Consider the following 21,260-nt stretch of genomic DNA (forward strand, 5'->3'; position numbering starts at 1 on the left):
AAATAGTACATTAAATACAGTGGAAAGTGCATAATACATGATGGTAACATAATACATGAAATAGTAGCAGCAACACAGCAGCTAATAGCACTTGTAATTAGTCATTAATCATCACAACTAAACAGATATGACCTGCTGTTTGCTTTAGCATATGCACTGCTTTATGAATATGCATCACTAAAGCCATTAAATAACAAGTAGATTTATGTTTTCAGTAAAGTGGTCTCAGACACTATTAACACAGAGAAATGGTTAAACATGCAACAATACCTACAGATAATGAAAATATAATGTGTTAATACTCAGAAGGTGACATTGTGTGTTTATTTTGATATGTAACCAAGAAGGAAAGACCAGAGGAGATCCTGAATGTTGCATCTCGGAGCGTCATCCCATTGTATATAAATATCTTAACTAAATGCTAACTCTGTTTTCATGTTCATCTCTAAATACAATTGTACCCCATTTCTCCAGTGCCCACTAAGCTGGCAGAACAAATGGGAAGGCCCAGAAGATCCCATGCAGTACCTCAGAGGAGTTGTGGCCCGAACTCTTGCAATACAGGTAAACTAGTGTATAAATAATTCAGTAGTACTAACTAAATATCAAATGAGACTCACTTTTTGATGAAAAGTATTTGTTCTTTTGTGTTAGAAAATGTAAGTTAGAGAATGGGAATTAATGCAGGATCATGGCTGCCTCACGTGATGGAAATGGCTTCTTAATAGTACCTCCAGAAAAACGTGACTCCGCGATCGCGGAGTTAGCCCCTTCTCGCAGAATTTAATGCATATAGAAAACAAAGTATGACCTGGAATCAATCTGTATAGCTTTACTATAGCCATCATAAAAATATCGACATGAGCCATATTTTAATTTTCTAAAGTGGTGGATCTAAAACAGCTGCTTTTTAGATCATTACAAGGTTATGAAACAACATTTCAGCAGCAGTGTATTTACAACACCAGGGAAGTCACTATTTTATTAATTTAAGTGGTGGCTGTATTATATAAATAAAACAGTAACACTTGATCTATATTTAAATCTGATCTACATTTTAAGAGGATTCCTATTACAGTAGACATGTCCCAATATTTACTTGAAGGCAGTGACTTTAAAGGTATAGCCAAAAATGTACTCCCTGCATTATTGAAAGCTACCCATGAAATCTGTATTGTAATATATATGTACCTAAAAATATATTTAAAAGCAAAATTCAAAAGTTAAAAGCGATAGCAAGTAGTCAATTGTATCAGACACGCCAACCTTGACTAAGACATTACTTCGTGAATATTAAGAGGCTCCAATCGCCCGACTTGAATTATTCATTTCATAAGATGGTACAGTGTAATATTACCTAAGGGAGATGGCGTCAGTTTAAATGGAAAATAATAAACAAGAAGCGTTGAGTGAAGTAAAAAAAAAAATCTGTATTAAATCTCCATGATTATCTGGAAAACACTAAAAAAGGGTTTTGTGTTGATGTTCGTAATTGACAGAAATTGCTGTCTAAACTAAACTGAATCTGTCTACACAGACATGTGCAAAAATATGTTTGTGCAAGGTTTTGTACCGAATTATATGTATTTTTTTTTTTTTTTTTTTACTGTCATACGCATGTTTGTTTTTATGTCAATCTACAGGCTTTCTTTTACCTGTTTTTATTTTTCTTACTTTTATTTGACATTTTATTTAGACAAAAACATTTGCAGATGCTGGATGAAGTACTGTAATCATTATGGAAAATTCTTAACAAAAGCACTAATCACCAATAACATTATGTTGATGCGACCATCTTTGGTTTTGCCTGGGCTGTAAATAGGTCAGTTTATTGGTGACATTTAAATTAGTCAACGATCAATAGACGCTAATGTCTTCTTATAAACCACAAGGTAATTTGTAGTACAGTTAATTCATCATATAATAAACCTTATTTTATTGCTATTTATCTTCATTATTAATTGAGTTTAACATCAGCAGAGCAGTATTCAAGGTAATACAGTTCCCTTTCTGGTACGAAATGTTATTCCATTACTGATTGGGATATACAGTACCTCTGTGTAGACCGATTCACTTGAGCACATATATGTCGAAGCTGCTCTAAGAGCCCCCTCTGCCTCCGAGGGGATGAAGTGCCACGAGCAGAAGGGATCAGCACCATTTTATCTTCAGCATTGCCTTGGAAGGAGTCTGCGCTGACCGCCACGGTTGTTTTGTTTTTCGAATTTTTCTGCTTCTCTTCCTTCGGAAAACATTTTCAGTGTTCCTTAGCAACCATAGATGATAGTTTCTCATTGGGTCTGGATTACTCACATGACCCACCCACACTCCTTCACATACACAGGAGAGAAGGTTTGTGTCGTGTGGGTAGTTGTGAGGAGTGCTTGATTGGGTAGCCTTGCACAGGTTTGAGCTGGCTCATGAGGGCACCTTGTCCCTCACAGCCTCTGAGGACTTGGAAGCCCAGTGCTTGCCCTGCAGCTCTACAGGTGCCCTGGCCACCGAAAATGGAATCCAGACGTTCCCTCTTTGATAGGGTCACGACTGCCATGTGACAGTACTCGCATGGCACAGAAATGTTTAGGAAAATGTGTTTAATCTCTCATTTGGTCCCTTGTTCCTTCACCACTTGCTGTTCCCTTTCCGTAATGGGATCGACAGCACCTGCATTTCAAATAAACCTCCCCTTACCTGGTTAGTTTGAAATGCTGTTGCCCCCGGCTGCGTTGTGATCGAAACCGTTCAAAGTTAACGTGCAAATGAGGCCACGCCCCTAAAGTTAAGCCGGCCACTGGCACTAATGCAGGTAGCAAAGGAAAGGAAAAGCATGTCACCAAAATCACATTATAGTGCAAAGTCACTTTGCTCTCATTGGCACAGTTTTTTCATCAAAATCAGGGGCAGACGCATTTTGCCCTAGTGTTGGAGGGTTGCCCCTTCATTGATATCGGGCCTGCTTTGTTTAACTGCAAAAACAATTGCTTGTTTGGTTTGTTTATTTTAGCCCATTGAGGTAGTTTATTGAAACAAATTATCCTGATTTGACTGCAATTAAACAGTAATAATAAGTAATGATCTTATTGGAACAAGGTCTGAGATACAAAGAAGTGGGTCATTTCAGTGTCACAAACACTTAAAAGTGATTGATTAATTGGTCTTAGCACATTATTTGTTCTAACAAAAAATAAGCGAATTCCTTAAAGGTGGCCTTTCACAAGGTGAAAAAATTCAAATGGAACTACATGTTTTAAATTGCTCTATTTTCTAGTTCTTGTTAAAAGAAATATACACAAGATGAGACGGCATTGTGCATGAGCTTTGTTTTATATAGATATATTTATTACCCCTTTTCATCAAAGAACTACTGGCTTGTGATTAAACAAATTGAGAATATATTTTGGAAACAAACTGTATGCATTTTATTAAACTATGCTGGCCATCTGCTTGCCTGATAACCACTTAACCAGTTTTAAAGCATGCATACCCGTTTATTATGCTAAATGACAACTTTAATTTCATATTTGCTGTGGAAAAGAATACTTTATAATTTATAGTTGTGTACTTAACACACAAACACAAGTAAATAATAACCAACATTCAGCTTTAAACAAGAACAGTACCTTTTAGTTTTAAAAGTTAGCTTTTTAAAAAATATCTTGTGAAAAAAATTGATGATACAGGGAGTGCCATCAGTTGAGCACAGATAGTTTCTCTTTAATCTGAGGGCTGATGAGGGAAAAGATGTTTGACGGCAGATGGGAAATGTCTTCAACACATTTATGATTACAGGAAGCTCAAGGAAGATGGAACATGTTTAGTACTTGTACAGTATGTGCTTCTACAGAGCAAAATAATATTCAGACCTAATGAACTACAACAGGTTCGGGTAAATATATACTATTGGCCCCAGGCTTTACAAACTATGCACCTCAAAACAGGTACTTTCAGTTTTCATGTGCATGTAGTTTAGATTTTCGACATGTCTAAAGGATATCGCCATTTGTATCTTGGATCATATTCCAGTAAGATCGTGACTTTTTTCATCTTTTTTTTTTTCTTCTGGGATCTCAGCCCAGCCATCCTGATAATTATAAATTGATCTTTGTCTTCTGTAAACTTTTCATACAATACATATTATATGTTGCCCCTGGTCCTTGCTGGATTCTGTTATCCTGATTATGTCTGTTACTGGTTTAACTTTGCCCAAAGGCAGAATTTTTTAAAAAGGGCCTTTCTTACAAAGTTTTACTAGTTTTTGATTTTAAGAATTTTTAAATATATAATTGACAATTGATTTTTTTAATTTTTTTTTTTGTAATGTTTTTTGAAGACTTAAAAAGTTCTATAAAAAGTGCAGTCTTCGGGCTCCCTAGTAGCATGTCCGGTAAAGGCCCTCCGCGTGGAATGGAGGATGCATCCTATAGCCTGGAGGTCGCTGGTTCGAGTCCAGGCTATTCCACTGCCGACCGTGGATGGGAGTTCCCAAGGGGCAGAGCACAATTGGCCAAGCGCCGCCTGTTGGGAGAGGGCTTAGGTCAGCCAGGGTGTCCTCGGCTCACCGCGCACCAGCGACCTCTGTAGAGTGGCCGAGCGCCTGCGGGCATGCCTGTCAGCTGCCCAGGGCTGTGTTGTCCTCCGACACTGTATTGCAGTCTTTTGGTTGTAATGATTCTTGTCTGTATCACATCACGACATCACAAAAAAACAATAATAAGCTAAAGTGCATAATGTACCAGTAATTCAAAGTTTAACAGTTTTATTTAAACTAATCTATAAGAGTAAGGTGAACATCCAGTGTTTGCTCATTAAATTCAGTACATGTTGCACAGTTTACCCTAGGGATTAAGGGAGATAAGGATTTTCTGAAATTCACGAATCTATTTGAACTTAATGTAGTTTTGGACTATAAAGTACATTTATAAACATAGAATTCCAGCCAGCTAAGATTCGCTTACAGGTTTTATTACTCCATAAAGCAGTGTTTACGACATGACCGGCACGGAATGTCTTCTCTTGTTCTTTTTTAAAACAATGCTTGTGTAGGGCCAGTTTTTACATTATTCTCATAAAGTGGTTAAAGTACATTCAAAGACTAGGAAATATGTCAAAGCATTAAGCTGTTAGTCAGAAACTTTTAACAGGGTCTGATTCTTGTGTGTTCAGTTTGGATTGACAATCATGGGTGTAATTATAACATTTCTAGGGTGTATTGTCAAACTGGTTTGTTTTCAAAAAGCAGTATTTTGCTTCCACATACTGCTTTATAAGGTTAGGATGTTTAACCTTTTAAGGACCAAGCGTTTTTCAGTGGGATGCTCCCTAGGACCAGAGTTTTTTTTTTGGCTGTAGTTGACTCCAATAAAAATTCACTAAAAAGCTATTTTTTACAGTAGCATCTTGGAATTGGTGTCCTTTTTTCAGAACACTCTGGGGAACATTATATTACATTATGAACATTATTTTTTTAACAGGATATATATATATATATATATATATATATATATATATATATATATATATATATATATATATATATATATATATGCACACCGATTGTTATGTGACCAAATCACAACAGCCACATCATCTTATTTGCTCTTTATTTGTGTTTTTTTTTAAGTTTAATGTTGTTAGATAGCTTTCAAACTATTCATGCTCTGTAAAAGCTTTAAAGCTCAGTGGGAAGCAACTCAGGGATGGTTTAATCGTTGTCTTAACTTCCAAGCTTGCCAAAAGCTTTTGACTGAATCTTAAATCTGCCCTGACCTGTACAGAAACAATGAAGATGACTAATCTGTGGGAATTGTAAATGTGAGACCATACTGTAAAACCAGGCACATATTAACCAAGGCCTCTTTAATTCCAGCTGTGAAATTCAATCCCTTCCCCTTCAACCAGTATAAGTATGGTGACCCAGTAAGTCACGATCACAGTCCTTAAAGGGTTAAATAGAAACACTGCTCCTAAATTGAGCTCACGGTTGCTCACATGGCCAACAAAATTATTTCAGTCTTCTAAATCAGTGGTTCACAACCCTGGTCCTGGGGACCCCCTGTGTCTTCTGGTTTTCATTCCAACTGAGCTCGCAATGATTATAACAATTTTCAAATAGTTAATTGTCGACCAGTACATATGCTTCTTGCATATGTTTGTGTAAATTATGCATACGGCTTAAGTTGTGTTAATTTGCTGAATAGGAAAATGCACATGGTGTTGCAAACTTAGGAATAGTAATTGTTTAGACTGTGCTCTACAGTCCATAATAAAAAAATAGCATCCTAGATTTGACTGATATTTTATAAACACCCCAAATACAAGATGTATGAAATACTACATTTTTATTTAAGAAAATGGAATACACATCTGAAAAGATGTTATTTTTTTAATGTTTTTTTTTAAAACCATTTTTAGTTAAACATCAGCTATAAAGCTAAGATTTTACTTTCCTTTTAAGACAAAATAAATACATTGTGCAGTTACAATAATTAGCCAATAGGTGGCACTGTGTGCCAGGTAAAAATCCCATTGGAATCAAAGGTAAACAATAACATGTTACCGGGAAGTGAATTTAACCACACTATTTTATAATTTTGCAAGTCTCCAAACCACAACAGCCACCTCAGCTTATTTGCTCTTTATTTGTGTTTTTTTAACTGTAATGTTGTTAGATAGCTTTCAAACTATTCATGCTGTGTAAAAGCTTAGTAGGAAGTACCTCAGGGATGGTTTAATCATTGTCTTAACTTCCAAGCTTGCCAAAAGCTTTTGACTGAGTCTTAAATCTACCCTGACCTGTACAGAAACACGCTTCGGTGACAGGCTCTTTACTCTCCTCAGCAAGTAATGAAGAAGACAAAGCTAATGGGAATTGTAAATGTGAGACCATGCTGTAAAACCAGGCACATTTTAACCCAGGCCTCTTTAATTTAGGTGTAAATAATACCATCAGAAAGGGAGTACTGTGTCAAGGGCACTCTAATCTCTCCTCGCATTTAACAAGCCTATACCATAGTAATTCTCATCCATAATGTGATCAAGCAGCAGTATGCTCTATTACCCGTGGGTTATATTTAGTTTCTCACAAACCTGTGAAATAGTAATTTGTAAAGACTTCCTGAGGTACTGTATTTAAATAAACTTTTATTGACCTGTGTACCCATATATTTTGTACTTCCAACATGTTGTGGCTATTATTCTTTCAAACATACTTCAAATAAGCCTGTAACATTCCCTGCTTGTTTCAACAGATTATAAACATGTATTCATTGGCTGCATTGATGCACTCTCTTTCTATACTGTGCTTGCAGGCTTGACTGTGTCACAATACTGTCGCTTAACAATAATAACAAGAGTAGTCTCATAAACATTCGTAATTGGCCTATGATGTTTGTTGGTAATTATCTTGAATAGCTGTTTGATTTAAAATAAATAAATAAATAATTCTTTTTATAGACCAATAGCATGAATGTATTAATTCCAGGAGTGATTATGCAGCAGACGGTGGGAGTACAATTTGCTACAGTGTAACCTTTTACTCTGAACCTGCAATTACTGTAAACGGATTAAGCAAGAGAGATGGAGAGAGAGTTGGCAGTGCTGGCAGATGAAAATAAATATCAGCAACTGAATGCTTCTCCATTTCTCAACTGTCATCAAATGTGCTTATATATATATACAAACATTGAGAAGAAGAGGTGATACCTTTTTTTTCTGACTAACCAACAAAATCACTCAAAACTAACACGCAATATACAGCTCTGGAAAAAATTAAGAGACCACTGCAAAATTATCAGTTTTTCTGGTTTTACTATTTATAGGTATGTGTTTGGGTAAAATGAACATTTTTGTTTTATTCTATAAACTACTGACAACATTTCTCCCAAATTCCAAATAAAAATATTGTCATTTAGAGCATTTATTTGCAGAAAGTGACAACTGGTCAAAATAACAAAAAAGATGCAGTGTTGTCAGACCTCGAATAATGCAAAGAAAATAAGTTCATATTCATTTTTAAACAACACAATACTAATGTTTTAACTTAGGAAGAGTTCAGAAATCAATATTTGGTGGAATAACCCTGATTTTCAAGCACACCTTTCATGCGTCTTGGCATGCTCTCCACCAGGCTTTCACATTGATGTTCGGTGACTTTATGCCACTCCTGGCGCAAAAATTCAAGCAGCTTGGCTTTGTTTGATGGCTTGTGACCATCCGTCTTCCTCTTGATCACATTCCAGAGGTTTTCAATGGGGTTCAGGTCTGGAGATTGGGCTGACCATGACAGGGTCTCGATCTGGTGGTCCTCCATCCACACCTTGATTGACCTGGCTGTGTGGCATGGAGCATTATCCTGCTGGAAAAACCAGTCCTCAGAGTTGGGGAACATTGTCAGAGCAGAAGGAAGCAAGTTTTCTTCCAGGACAACCTTGTACTTGGCTTGATTCATGCGTCCTTCACAAAGACAAATCTGCCCGATTCCAGCCTTGCTGAAGCACCCCCAGATGAGTCCAATTTTCAGCTTTGCCCAACACCTGGTCGTCGAATGGTTAGACGGAGACCTGGAGAGGCCTACAAGCCACAGTGTCTCGCACCCACTGTGAAATGTGGAGGATCTGTGATGATCTGGGGGTGTTTCAGCAAGGCTGGAATCGGCCAGCCCAATCTCCAGACCTGAACCCCATTGAAAACCTCTGGAATGTGATCAAGAGGAAGACGGATGGTCACAAGCCATCAAACAAAGCCAAGCTGCTTGAATTTTTGCGCCAGGAGTGGCATAAAGTCACCCAACATCAATGTGAAAGACTGGTGGAGAGCATGCCAAGACGCATGAAAGGTGTGCTTGAAAATCAGGGTTATTCCACCAAATATTGATTTCTGAACTGATTTCCTAAGTTAAAACATTAGTATTGTGTTGTTTAAAAATGAATATGAACTTATTTTCTTTGCATTATTCGAGGTCTGACAACACTGCATCTTTTTTGTTATTTTGACCAGTTGTCATTTTCTGCAAATAAATGCTCTAAATGACAATATTTTTATTTGGAATTTGGGAGAAATGTTGTCAGTAGTTTATAGAATAAAACAAAAATGTTTATTTTACCCAAACACATACCTATAAATAGTAAAACCAGAAAAACTGATAATTTTGCAGTGGTCTCTTAATTTTTTCCAGAGCTATATATATATATATATATATATATATATATATATATATATATATATAAATAAAACAATATGGCATACAGGGTAAAAAGTTTATCTTTGATTATCTTTGAACATTATCTTTGTGGCTTCATTAACTTTAGCGCTGCAGTGAAAAATAAACATTTGTATGATTATTATTTATTTTTTTTAATACATAGGGCTACACTTCATTCTTCATAATTACTGAGGCATAGGAACAGTGACCTGTATGACAGTGAGTGACAGTAGTTCAGGCAATTCACCCTTGAAGAATATGAGTTGCGATCAGGATCCATGAAAAGTGTGTTATTTAAAATGCAAACATCAAAAAAAAATGTTGACTTTAGGTAATACAGTGATGGAGTAGTGCCCCACCCCCCGAAAAAGTACCAACGCCCCAGTCCGCTCCAGCCCAAATACACCCCTGGTAGCCTGTCATACAGCAGCTGTGTCTACTCTACCCTAAGTAACTGATTGGACAGAATGACTCATTTGGACTCATTTGGAGGTACTTGTAATACTGTTTTTGACATCCTATGCTGGAATGTAAGTTGGGTCATAGAACAATTGATTAAATCCTCCGAGATCTGAGGAAATAAATAAAGTTGCATAATTTTGTGTACTGCATACATCGTTATAAATTTTGGTTATGCGCTAATCCAATACATTATTCTAAACAGTGGAGTTTAGATTTCAAAAAACATGAATATTATTTGTTTGCGATGGTTTTACAAACCACCAGTGACACCTGACCAGGGCTGGGGGACTGCCTTTTGTAAATTGCCACCTGCATGACAGGTGAGGTGGTAATGAATGTGTGACTGAAGCAAAAACTGTTTCCTTAAATAATATACAAGAGAAGAAGAGATGATACCTTTTTCTTTTTTTTTTTTTGACTAACAAACAAAATCGCTTGAAGCTAACACGCAAATTGGGCCACACCCAAAAGTTATGCTGACAAAATCGCATCAAAATGAGAAGCTACACACCAAAGCCACCACCACAGCAGATTGAGAGACTGGAAATAGTCCCCAAAGGAGCTGAGGTGCTAGTGTGCGGCAGACAAAGACTGTTGTTACTGACTGCACTTTACTTGACCTTGGAGCGTTGTTTTCTACACAGCAATGAATTAGCTCACATTGTTATGCCACACAGCCCACTCATGCAGGGGAAGATGAGTTATGGAAAATCTTTTAACATGAGACTGAGGCTACTTTTTCAACAACTCCCTTTTCAGACTGTGTTAATAAGGGTGGGGCTATAATATATTAAACAAGTTGTTTATCGACATAAAAACAGTAAGTTCAGTTATTTATCTGGCAACAAATTAAGTAGAAAGATGCAAAATTGTTAGGAAGGATATTAACAAAGCATACATGTACCTCAAAAATGGTTTTGTTTTTTACCTCCATTGAGCTATAGGAGCCCTCTGGACACATACTGTACTTCTTCAGAGCTTGATTTCCAGACAGGAACTGATGTAACACCTTTCATCTGTAAACAGTCCTAACTTTCCTCTTTCTGAGACATTTGCGTCATAGAACAGTCACTAATAATCAGCCCAATTCAAATTCAGGAAGCCTTGTCCTCATGGGATTTACAATAGAAAGCTCTGGGGATTACTGGTACAGTTGTTTAAAAACAATAAGCACTCAAGATATTACCTGATTAACAAAACTTAAGTAAGCACATCATGGGTTTCCCCACATACTAATGTTTGTGCCATTTTACTACGTGGCAAAATTAAACTTCCTGACCATTTAAACACAAGATAGCTAATCAGAACAAGGGTTTTCTTTGGATTAACTAAATTGCATTGTTACCTTGTCACTAAAAAAATAAATAAATAAATAAATAAATTACAACCATTTTGGGAAAACGAAATGTAGCACTTTTTAAGACAATTTAAAGTAATGTGCTTTGCTTTTGACACAATGGGCCATGTTACAAAATGAAAACCAGAACACATTGAGGGTGCATAAGAGGACTTGGATCTAGTTTTTTTAAAATGAAGAGCTGTTTGATTAAAGAATGGAGTAAACACTTTGCAAATAGCCCGATTAGTCAAATGTATTAAGGTTTTTACATCAAATGTTAATTTTTGTTAAATTGTTGTTATTATTATGTAGTTCAAATCAGACGCAACAATTTAATGTGATGTGCATGTGGAAGGTAAACAACTTGCCTCAGGTGTACAAACACGTCTGTGGCACAGGTGAGATTAGATTACCCAAATCCCCAGGCACTCTGCCCTGAGTTTTTACTACTGCACCTCACTGACTCACTAAGCAAAGTACAATCATTCTGAGAGTAACTCCAAAAGAGAAGACCGAAATGAGATTTATACAATTATGTGAAATGTATGTTTCTTGTTCTGTGCAACAAAGGGAAGGCTGACAAAATACTGTACTGAAAGTTATTCCCAAATATTTCTCTCAGCAGTGTACTCGCAAAAGATAATTATTGTGTTTTCAAGTTTTGCCAATAAAATACAAATGGCTGACTTGATTTGTTGATATTTTAAATTCCAGAACTGGGTTGACAAAGCAGAGAAACAGAGTTTGCTCTCAGATACACTTGATCTCGCAGAACTGTTCCATCCTGACACCTTCCTTAATGCCCTGCGACAGGAGACGGCAAGGTATGTTATATGCATGCTAAGTTTTATTTTGTACATTTCACTAAAATACATTTAAATTGTAATGGTTATCTACCTATGTTGTATTACATGTCTTTATCATTATTAAACTTTACCATTACCATTTCTTCTAGTAGTTTTGTTGAAATCATGGAAAAAAAATGTAAAAGTTATCTTTCTTTTTATTTTCTCCTATCAGAACCATGACTTGCTCAATGGACAGTCTGAAATTTGTAGCATCCTGGAAAAGCAGAATTACAGGGGCACAACAACAAGTCAAGGTAGAAAGACCTAGTATAATAATATTTTGTTACTTAAAATCCCTTCATGCTCTATGGCTCCTAACCTTTTTGACTAAGCTGTTCCTAAATTGCTAGACCATCAGAAGCTCACATTCATTTAATTAAACAAAGGAATCAAAATACATTCCTTTTCATAATACACTGTTAGTTTAATGTGTCAGTGTCCAAAAAATAAAACTTACAAATGTTCAAGGGGAAGTATTACGGGGGTGGGGGGAGTAATGTTATCTCAGCTGTGCCACACAATGCATTCTAACACTTTGTTTTCTTGCGGCTATATTCAAAACCGGGAGTTTGTTTTGGCCAGGGGTTGGTGTATTATTTGTGTACACTTCATTGTTAAAGCCTATCTCTCTATCTCTCGGCTGCAAGACCCCAGTGACTGCTGTTAACACCGAAGCAATCAGGAGATAATTATAGGAAATGACTGCCACTGAGAGGAACTCACATTCATAGAAAATATTGGTTATCCTTTGATCTAAACTAGAGACAGTCTTTTTATTTAATTGTATTGGACCCCAGAGCCTGGCAACATGCACGTGGCAAAGGCTATACAATTAAGACCTTTTGCTGAAGTAGCAGCAAGCACAAATGTAGTTTCAGAGGTAATTGTGTTACTTAATTTGAAAAACAATCAGTGCATTTCTCAACATTTTGTTAGTCGTAGACAAAAGTATTGGAACCCCACACTTAATATAAGATGATTCACAAAAACATGTTAAAGCATTTAGTGAACATTAGACACCAATTAATATGGCAAAGACCAGAATACACAATTTATGGTAGTTTGCACATACTCTTCGTTTAAGGAGGACAGAGGACAGAGATGTACGGACGTGCCACAAACTTTATAAAAAATACAAAAGCACTTAAGCAATTTCAAATATTTGTTCATGACAAAAGTATTGGCACATTTACAATACATTTATAATAAAAGTCTGTACAAATTAAAAAAATTAAAAACATATATTCATTGACTGAAACACATTACCAAATAAAGCTCCATTATGAAGTGAAGAACCAGAAAAGGAGGTAATTATTCCTAACATCTGTTGAAGAAGCAAACTACAACAAAGGGAATAGCTACAGAACAGTATCAAAGAAATATGGAATACCAAAATCCATAATCAGCAATAACCAAGAAGTGGACGTCCAAAGAAAATTACAGGTACAGCATGTAAAAGAACTGTTCGAACAGTAAAAAAATAAATTAAAAAAATCCAAGATTAACAGCCAAGTACTAAAGAAAGAATTAGAAGCATCAGGCATAATAGTGCACGAAAGAACTGTAGAAAGGCACCAGAACACAGAAAAGTTGTATGTATGTAGACCTCGCTGCAAACCACTTTTAAACAAAATTCATAACTGGAGACGTGTGATTTGAAGATCGAATGAATGCAGCCATATATCAAAACATTCTACAAAGTACAATGATACCATCTGCTTGTAGGCTGATTGGCAAACAGTTTATTTTCCAACATGACAACAGCCCAAAGCATATGGCTGTCAACTCTGGAATTATTAAAGAAAACAAAGATAAGTTATGGAATGGCCTTCGCAATCACCAGATCTCAATTCAACAGAAATGCTTTGGACTGATCTGAAAAAAGCTGTGGCCAATGCAGTGGGGTGTACATGCTGGCGTAATAATGTAAGATACTGGAGTCTTGCAGTTGAGGTTCAAGCCAACACGTGTTTTATCATGTAACACAGGGGTGATATTCTTTTTACAGGTAAGGAAAAGAAACAAAAAAATAAACAACAAAAATCCTAAGTCCGTTTCAGAGTACTAACTTCACAGTTTTCCTTTTCCCTGCCTAAAGTCAGCACAGCTAAGCCATTTCCCTGACACAAAGCCAAACAAACTAAACAATATTTTCACCCGTGTCCGAATGTGTTTTGTGTATTGCACTACACCAAACCGCCTTTATCCAAGCCAGACTTGATGTTTATACTTTCAATTTTAATTCCGTACTTGTTCTCTTCTCTTACTTGCTTCCACAGCTCTCCTACACAACCCACATGAACCTATCACTGAGAGCCTTTTTATCCAGGTGTACAGATTGGTTTAATCCAGTTACCATTAAGTAAAGTCTATAAACCATTCATTAATTTTTCAATCCAATATCATTACAGTTTCCGGATAAGAGAACACCCCTCGGGAAGCAAGCAAAGTGTTCTTACAGTGTTCTCTAAGACAGAGTTAGCCATCAGACACAATATGAATCAATAAACAAATAAATAGATATGTATTACTTGACATGACGCATGGGCATCAAAATATGAAATTAACTGAATAAGTAAAAGCAAAAAAATAGGCAAGTGTATGTTAATAAACTATAATAATAAAGTAACAGATAAACTAACGTTAGTAAAACTAAAGCAAAACAACAAGGTAAAAAAGCTTAAATTACTATGTACTATGAAATTAGCTGGCGGGTGTGTTTCAGACTATAGTAACACAATGGCAGAGGCAAAATAATGGGCGTTACTTAGGGTTAACTTAACGTTAATAAACTGTCAAACTAAATTAACACAGCACCCCTACACACGTTACAAAATGCAGCAGCAATATACAAGACATGCACATTATTTAACAGAATGGTGAAGCAACTCACCAGAACGGCAAACATCAAATTGCTTGGCAACTTGTCTGATTCAGGTATTTTTCAAGAGCTCAAACAATTTCAAACTTTGTGTAGCAAGCGAAACAGCGAAGTTCATGTTCCTTTAGCTGCATTTACAATGGGAAAATCTGTTTCACCACAAGAGTGTTCCCTTAGGCGTAGTGTTCTCTTAGGAGGTGTTCCTATATGCTGAACACTACTGTATTAGTGTGACTACATGCAAAACAGAGCCCTCTACTGGTCAGAATCTATGATTGCCTGGAATAACGCTCTTGTTATTCTGAGGCTGACATACTTGCTTTGTAGCACTTTACCACACCAAACATTGTGTAACCATTGTGTCTGTCTGAGCTGAAGGAAATATGTAAAACAGAATGGGCCCAGATTTCATCAACAAGATGTAACATACAAGTTAAGAATTATCGCAAACGTCTGAAAGCCATAATAACAGCAAAAGGAGGACACACGCAATGCTAAAGCAGGGGTGCCAAATTATTTGTTAAATTACTAGAAATTTTGCTTTTAGTTTTATTAAAAAGTGGTTAAAGTTTACTAAGTGCTTGTCTGTAATCTTGGCTACCTTACCTGGCTAATTTAATTCATCAGTCTTCATTTCCTCACTTCTGTAAAATAGGAATAAAACATTACTGTACTGATTTATACTGTAGTGAACTACTGACAATGTCAGGAACAATTATTATTACTTAATACTCAATAACCAAGTTGCACATATTTGTTTGTGTATACCTCTAAATAAAATGAGCTGAGCAAGCCTTCTGTACACCCTGACTCCAAAATATGGACACATAATTATGACCCCCAAATACACATAGATTAAAGAACAGAAGAAATGTTGAGAATGACAAAATGCTGTGCAGCCCATTGAACCTTGCCCCTCACTAGCATTCCCAACAAATAATCTAATCTTGTAGGGGAGAATCATTTGGTTATTCCATGTTTAATTTAAATAGCTAGTTGTGAAAATCCAAGAGCAGTGCCAGATTTTATTTAGAGAATAAAGTAAGAGCTTATCAATGCTACAGTAACCTGGTGATGGATGAAATATTATGTAACATCTTACTTTGCAACCTTTATATGACCACACATTGCCAGTCATGTAAAGCAAGAACTAGTTGGGGATATTGAATATTTTGGGGCAACATTCATTCAGGATTTTTCACATTACTGTGTGGATAAAGTACCCTGAGAATGCTTTAGTCCATTCGGTGTTGCAAAACATATCAATGTATTTAGATAACAGTACATAATGTATTCATTATTTTTTGTAGACCAACACAGTAGAAGAGCAACAGGAATTAGTCTGGTTATAACATACATTTTAGTTGATGATGTAAGCTATCCTGCTATCACTTGATTTCATATTTCCAGGAGGACATTTTTAAGTGTTTCTTCATGTTCCATGAACATTTATTGTTCCCTTACTGTTGCATCCTGATGCATTGTTTCCACAAAAAAATCCGGTCAAAGCACCTGTGGAAAGCATTAGAACATAAGAATATAAGAAGAGTTTGGGAATGAGAAGAGGCTATTTGCAGGGACTGAAACCTGCCAAAAAATATCCCTCATCATTAACAATAAGGAATGTTAAGGGAGGTCGTATTGTGTTAATAGTGGTAATTGCTTTGAGTTCCCTGAGGTACAAAATTGTCATAGTCATATCAAATTGACAGTGCTTGATCTTTTTTAAATAAATAGTGACTTTAATGTTCACAGTGTTTTGTAAATATTTTATGTTTCCGTTGCAGATTGGCGGCCTGCAACTGGAAGGGTGCAGCTTTGACGGAAACCGTCTTTCAGAGAACCAGCACGACTCCCCCAGCGTGTCAGCGGTGCCCCCTTGTTATATGGCCTGGATTCCTCAGGTACTAAATTATTTAGTCTCCTGAACCTTTAGCTTCCATTTCTGGCCTCAGTCAGTGTCTTATCTGAACAACACACCATTCTCTCATTGACCTGCTTCTATAAAAAGGATCCATTTAATTCAACGAAAGATACCATAATAAGATGATCCCAATTTAAAACCTGTCATAGCAGAAAATAAAAGTAGAAAAATAAAAGCATCTTTAGATGTCTCGCCCATTCATGTTTGGTAAGTATATAAATCCCAGGAAACAAAGGTGCAGTGGATATTGTAGTCATAACTGCTAGATAGCTTCTGTGCCTACATTAAAATACGTTATAATCAGCTAGCAGCTCTTGACCTATATCCCAATAAGTACTGGCGCCAGCATTATCCAATGGCCTTTTTCTGTCAACCCTCTTCATAAAAAATAAGCAATTTCCACCTGTCTATTTCCACTTTTATCAGGAATCACTTTCTATACAACACTACATTTCATCCGTTAAACTTATTGTTGCTGATGTCATTGAGGTGCTCAAAGCTTAGTGCAGAAGGTAGATGCAGGAAGCTTTTCATATTGATCACATTTACTGTTGCTGCTTTGTTCTGCACAGACAAATGTGTTAAACATGGTTGGAGGTCAAGGGGTTAACTCAGATTTTGTAGTCTTGGAAAATGTCTGTAACATTTTAAATTCAGTAATACAGCAGACTTTTTGATAAAATGAACAAGCCAGCACATTCCCCATGTCATAAGGCCATCCTTTTGGTTAAATGAAGCCATACAGAGGTCAAGCCCACTTTGCAGAAAGTCTGAGAGAAGTTGTTTTTCAACAAACCACTTTGGCTATTCATGTTTCAGTCTGAAGGAGACAACAATATAACTAAAGGACATCATGTTCAAAGTTCTTCATTGTTTGCATGTCTTCATACTTCCTGTTTTGAAACATTTGTTCCTGTAGACTCCTTGGCTCAAATAATTATGTTTTTTGGATTTCTGTTCCCGAAGTGCCACAGCATGAGCTTCCATACCCATCACATATCCCAGAAGAGATCTGGAATTTGTTTAGGCATAGTTTGCAATAACAATAACAATAGTAATAGGAATGCAACAGGAAACAATCAGCATAGTTATATCAAGGACATTTCTCTTCTACATTACATTTTGAGATTCGTGTTTGTGTTTTAAACAAACCTAAAACAAAGAAACTGGAAAATAACACAGAGAGACACATTAACAGCTGTCACCTGTTGAATTATTTGAGCATCTTCGGGGGATATTCCAATTCTACTTCCCATTTGGTTTGGAGTCACTTGAATAGCGAATTGTACAGTAACAAGTCTGGAGTATATGCTTCATTAACATAAACTTGTGATGAGACAGATGGTGAATTATTTATCATTTTCTTTGATGAAATACCTTTTTGCACTTATGCTTTGTTTGATCTAGTCTCAAGTAATCATCATGAGCTTCAGCAACAGGAGAAAAGAGTTTGCTTAACAGTTTTGAAAGCATGCAGGATGATGAAAAAATTCAGAACCTTCATTGAGAAAATGAATTTAGTACTTTGAATAACCACTGGTGTGGCCAGATCTTAGACATTTTTTATGTCAAGAAAAGGTAACAATAACATGTTTTTAATCTAAAAGGCACATATTACCATAATTTTTCAGAATTAAACACGCACCCTTTGTATAATGTAGATTACCGTAAAAATCGTTGTATAGGTCGCACTGGCGTAAAAGTCTCTCCCCCCTTTTTCAGACTTCAATTTTAGGAAAACACCTTTTTTATGTTTAAAATACTTTTTTTACAATTATTTTTTTTTCCTACACGCTCAAACTGATAAATAAAGAATGAGACGCCAGTTTAGTTTGGAAATAACCCTTGTTTGCAACATTTTATTCCATTAATAATTTTACAGTGTTGTTTTTTCGTTTTTAGTAAAACTGCTAGAAACTATTCAGTTTTTAAAAATTGTGTACCACTGTGTTGCACTGACATGTAGAACAAGTTACAGTATGTGTTAGTCATTCAAAGTACATGGGGCCATGTGGCAATGTGTCCCGCCCCTGTGTGCATTTCTGTGTTATATGTTGCGTGTGGTGTGTTAATGTTGGTGTATTGTAGTTGGTACACAGGATATAATGTGGGTAATGAGCACAAGTGTTTAAAATGTATAATTGTATTTAGGCACGGGGATTGCACTTCACTTGACGTGCATTTAAAGTATTTAATATGTGAGCATGAGGTTGCACATAATTAATTCAAGTGCTGGGATTCAAGTGAATAATTAATTAGTAATTGAATCCCGGCACAACAGTATATATACATGCACATTTTACTCACTCGGGGTTGTGTGTTCGGTGAGTGGAGAACGGATGTGGAGAGGAGGTAAAATAAACAAAAAGAATAATAATAATAATAAGAATAAGAAGTAGTGATGTTTGTACTCACCGTGTTTGTTCGTCCCTGTTTGTTAGTGTCTGTTTGTTTTGTTTTGTTTGTCTGTTTATTTTGGCTCAAGTGCCGTGTCCTGTTTTTCTGTTTTGTTTAAAACCTTTTGTTTGTTTATTAAAACACTGATCACTGTTGCGACTCAGTTACACACAGTACGTCTGTCTCTGTGATTCTTTCTGGTCTGAAGTCCTCCCAACAGCTAGCCTGTCACAGGCCATAAACACTTTCCTTCTCTATCAGCTCGTTTTTCTTTTGTCATTTTGTTTGTCTTTTGTTTAGTCTCCAGTCATGTACAATTTTATCAGCATTGCGATTACATTTCAACAAATTCAGCAATGTGCAATTTCAAACCTGTTATGTAGCATTTTCATTGTTTGTCTGACTGTCCTGCTTTATCCAGTCTCAAAATCATCTGCATTTATTATAGCATTGCAGTTACAACGAACGGAAGACTTGATACGTTTTCTCTGCTTTGTAACCAATAGCTGTTTGCTATGGATCCCAGGGGCGGGTTCAGTCTGAATGTTGACAAATCAATGGCTCAGGAGGGTGGGAATAAGGAAATTCATAGAGACTGACAGCTATTGTGTTAACAATGAAGCATATAGCTGTGACATCTTCCTATTCCGAAGATTGATAACTTTATCCACTATTTTTTTTCTCCACGTATGCAAGTGTCAGGGTCGAGAGGAGGTCGGTCAAGAGTCTGAAAGCTTGCGTTTAACATTCAAAATGACAAAGAGTATTGAGAGTAAAAAATTAATAATTTTAATTAGAACAGTGGTTTTGTGTTTCTACCCAGCAACATGAATGACCTGAATGCCGTAGATCATGAAAAAATAATCTGGTTGTTGACAGTTAAGTTTGTGTGAGCCATAACCGTGGTTGTAGTAATCCCATTGTGGCACTGGTACAGTAGTTTAATATTAGACACAACGACACATATGTTGCACTGGTGTATTAGTCGCTCCCCCCTTTTACGGGCCCCACAAAAATGTCTAGATAATCAACTTATACAACAGTTTTTACAGTACTAACCAACCTTGGGCTACATACCATGCACTTCTTGTATACGTTTTACCCTAGTATAAATACTGTAGTAATGGCCTTCATTACCATAGTAGTTTTAAAGGGACCTTATGCTGTAGGACATGTTGGAGCTATTGAGTAGGTACAGACAGGTAATATCTTTTATAGTGTGTATCTGCTTACTGAGCAACTGTTTTTTTTATTATGTAATAAAATAGCAAAAGGCAAATGTGGATGTGTTAGGCAATGACAATTACTTCCTGTATTTATTTATTTATTTATTTTTCATTTCCAACAGAATGCCAGCGGGCCTTATTCTCCTGAAGAGTGCATCCCCTTGCCGGTGTACACCAGCGCAGAGCGAGTTCGTGTAGTGACAAACATTGATGTACCGTGCGGAGGAAACCCAGACCAGTGGATTCAGTGTGGAGCAGCACTATTTTTAAAGCAGCAATAATTTAACAACAACATATATGTATTGTTGTTTTTAATCATTTTCTACAAGTTATGTGTTATATAGCACTAGTGATTAATTCTATTCATGCTGTATATAAGTGTCTGTTTGTTCTTGATAATCTTACTTCCGTTTTAAGTGTGTACAAGACTAAAACATTATGGACAATTACAAATGTATTGAAATATGTTACACATCTATATGAACTAGCTAGCACTTTTCAAGTCCATGATTTTTACCATACTAGTTTCACTAAACAAGTCAAGAGATAAATAAATATTATATTCATTCTGTATATTTTTAGTACTTGTACATTGGCATAATTTAATGTATTGCTGTATTTTGATGTATTAAATTTGTGTTTGAATTAATAAAAATGACAGAGCAAAGCAATTAAAAAAAAAAAATCCATCCAGCTGAAGGACTGATGTAATCTTTTTTTATTTTTTATCAATTATTCACATTTTTGTGTACCTACGTTAACTTTTTCTTATATATACAGTACTGTGCAAAAGTTTTAGGCAGGTGTGAAAAAATGCTGTAAAGTAAGAATGCTTTCAAAAATAGACATGTTAATAGTTTATATTTATCAATTAACTAAATGCAAAGTGAGTGAACAGAAGAAAAATCTACATCAAATCAATATTTGGTGTGACCACCCTTTGCCTTCAAAACAGCATCAATTCTTCTAGGTACACTTGATAAA

At 36.1% G+C, this 21,260-nt stretch overlaps 1 protein-coding gene across 4 annotated transcripts in view; it reads left to right on the forward strand.

The window, feature by feature from the left end:
• LOC117406115 (cytoplasmic dynein 2 heavy chain 1-like) overlaps window positions 1-20,969 on the forward strand; it is a 157,543-nt gene extending 136,574 nt beyond the window's left edge. For all 4 annotated transcript variants that reach the window (XM_059028505.1, XM_059028507.1, XM_059028506.1 and 1 more), the window contains 5 exons: window positions 475-564; window positions 11,715-11,824; window positions 12,021-12,102; window positions 16,517-16,633; window positions 20,399-20,969. In XM_059028505.1, the coding sequence (XP_058884488.1) occupies window positions 475-564; window positions 11,715-11,824; window positions 12,021-12,102; window positions 16,517-16,633; window positions 20,399-20,557 (558 nt within the window). In that variant the 3' untranslated portion in view covers window positions 20,558-20,969. The remainder of the gene's footprint in view (window positions 1-474; window positions 565-11,714; window positions 11,825-12,020; window positions 12,103-16,516; window positions 16,634-20,398) is intronic.
• Window positions 20,970-21,260: the final 291 nt, after the last annotated feature.

The sequence above is a fragment of the Acipenser ruthenus genome, chromosome 8 (genome assembly GCF_902713425.1).
Source record: "Acipenser ruthenus chromosome 8, fAciRut3.2 maternal haplotype, whole genome shotgun sequence".
In the NCBI taxonomy this organism is placed as follows: domain Eukaryota; kingdom Metazoa; phylum Chordata; class Actinopteri; order Acipenseriformes; family Acipenseridae; genus Acipenser; species Acipenser ruthenus.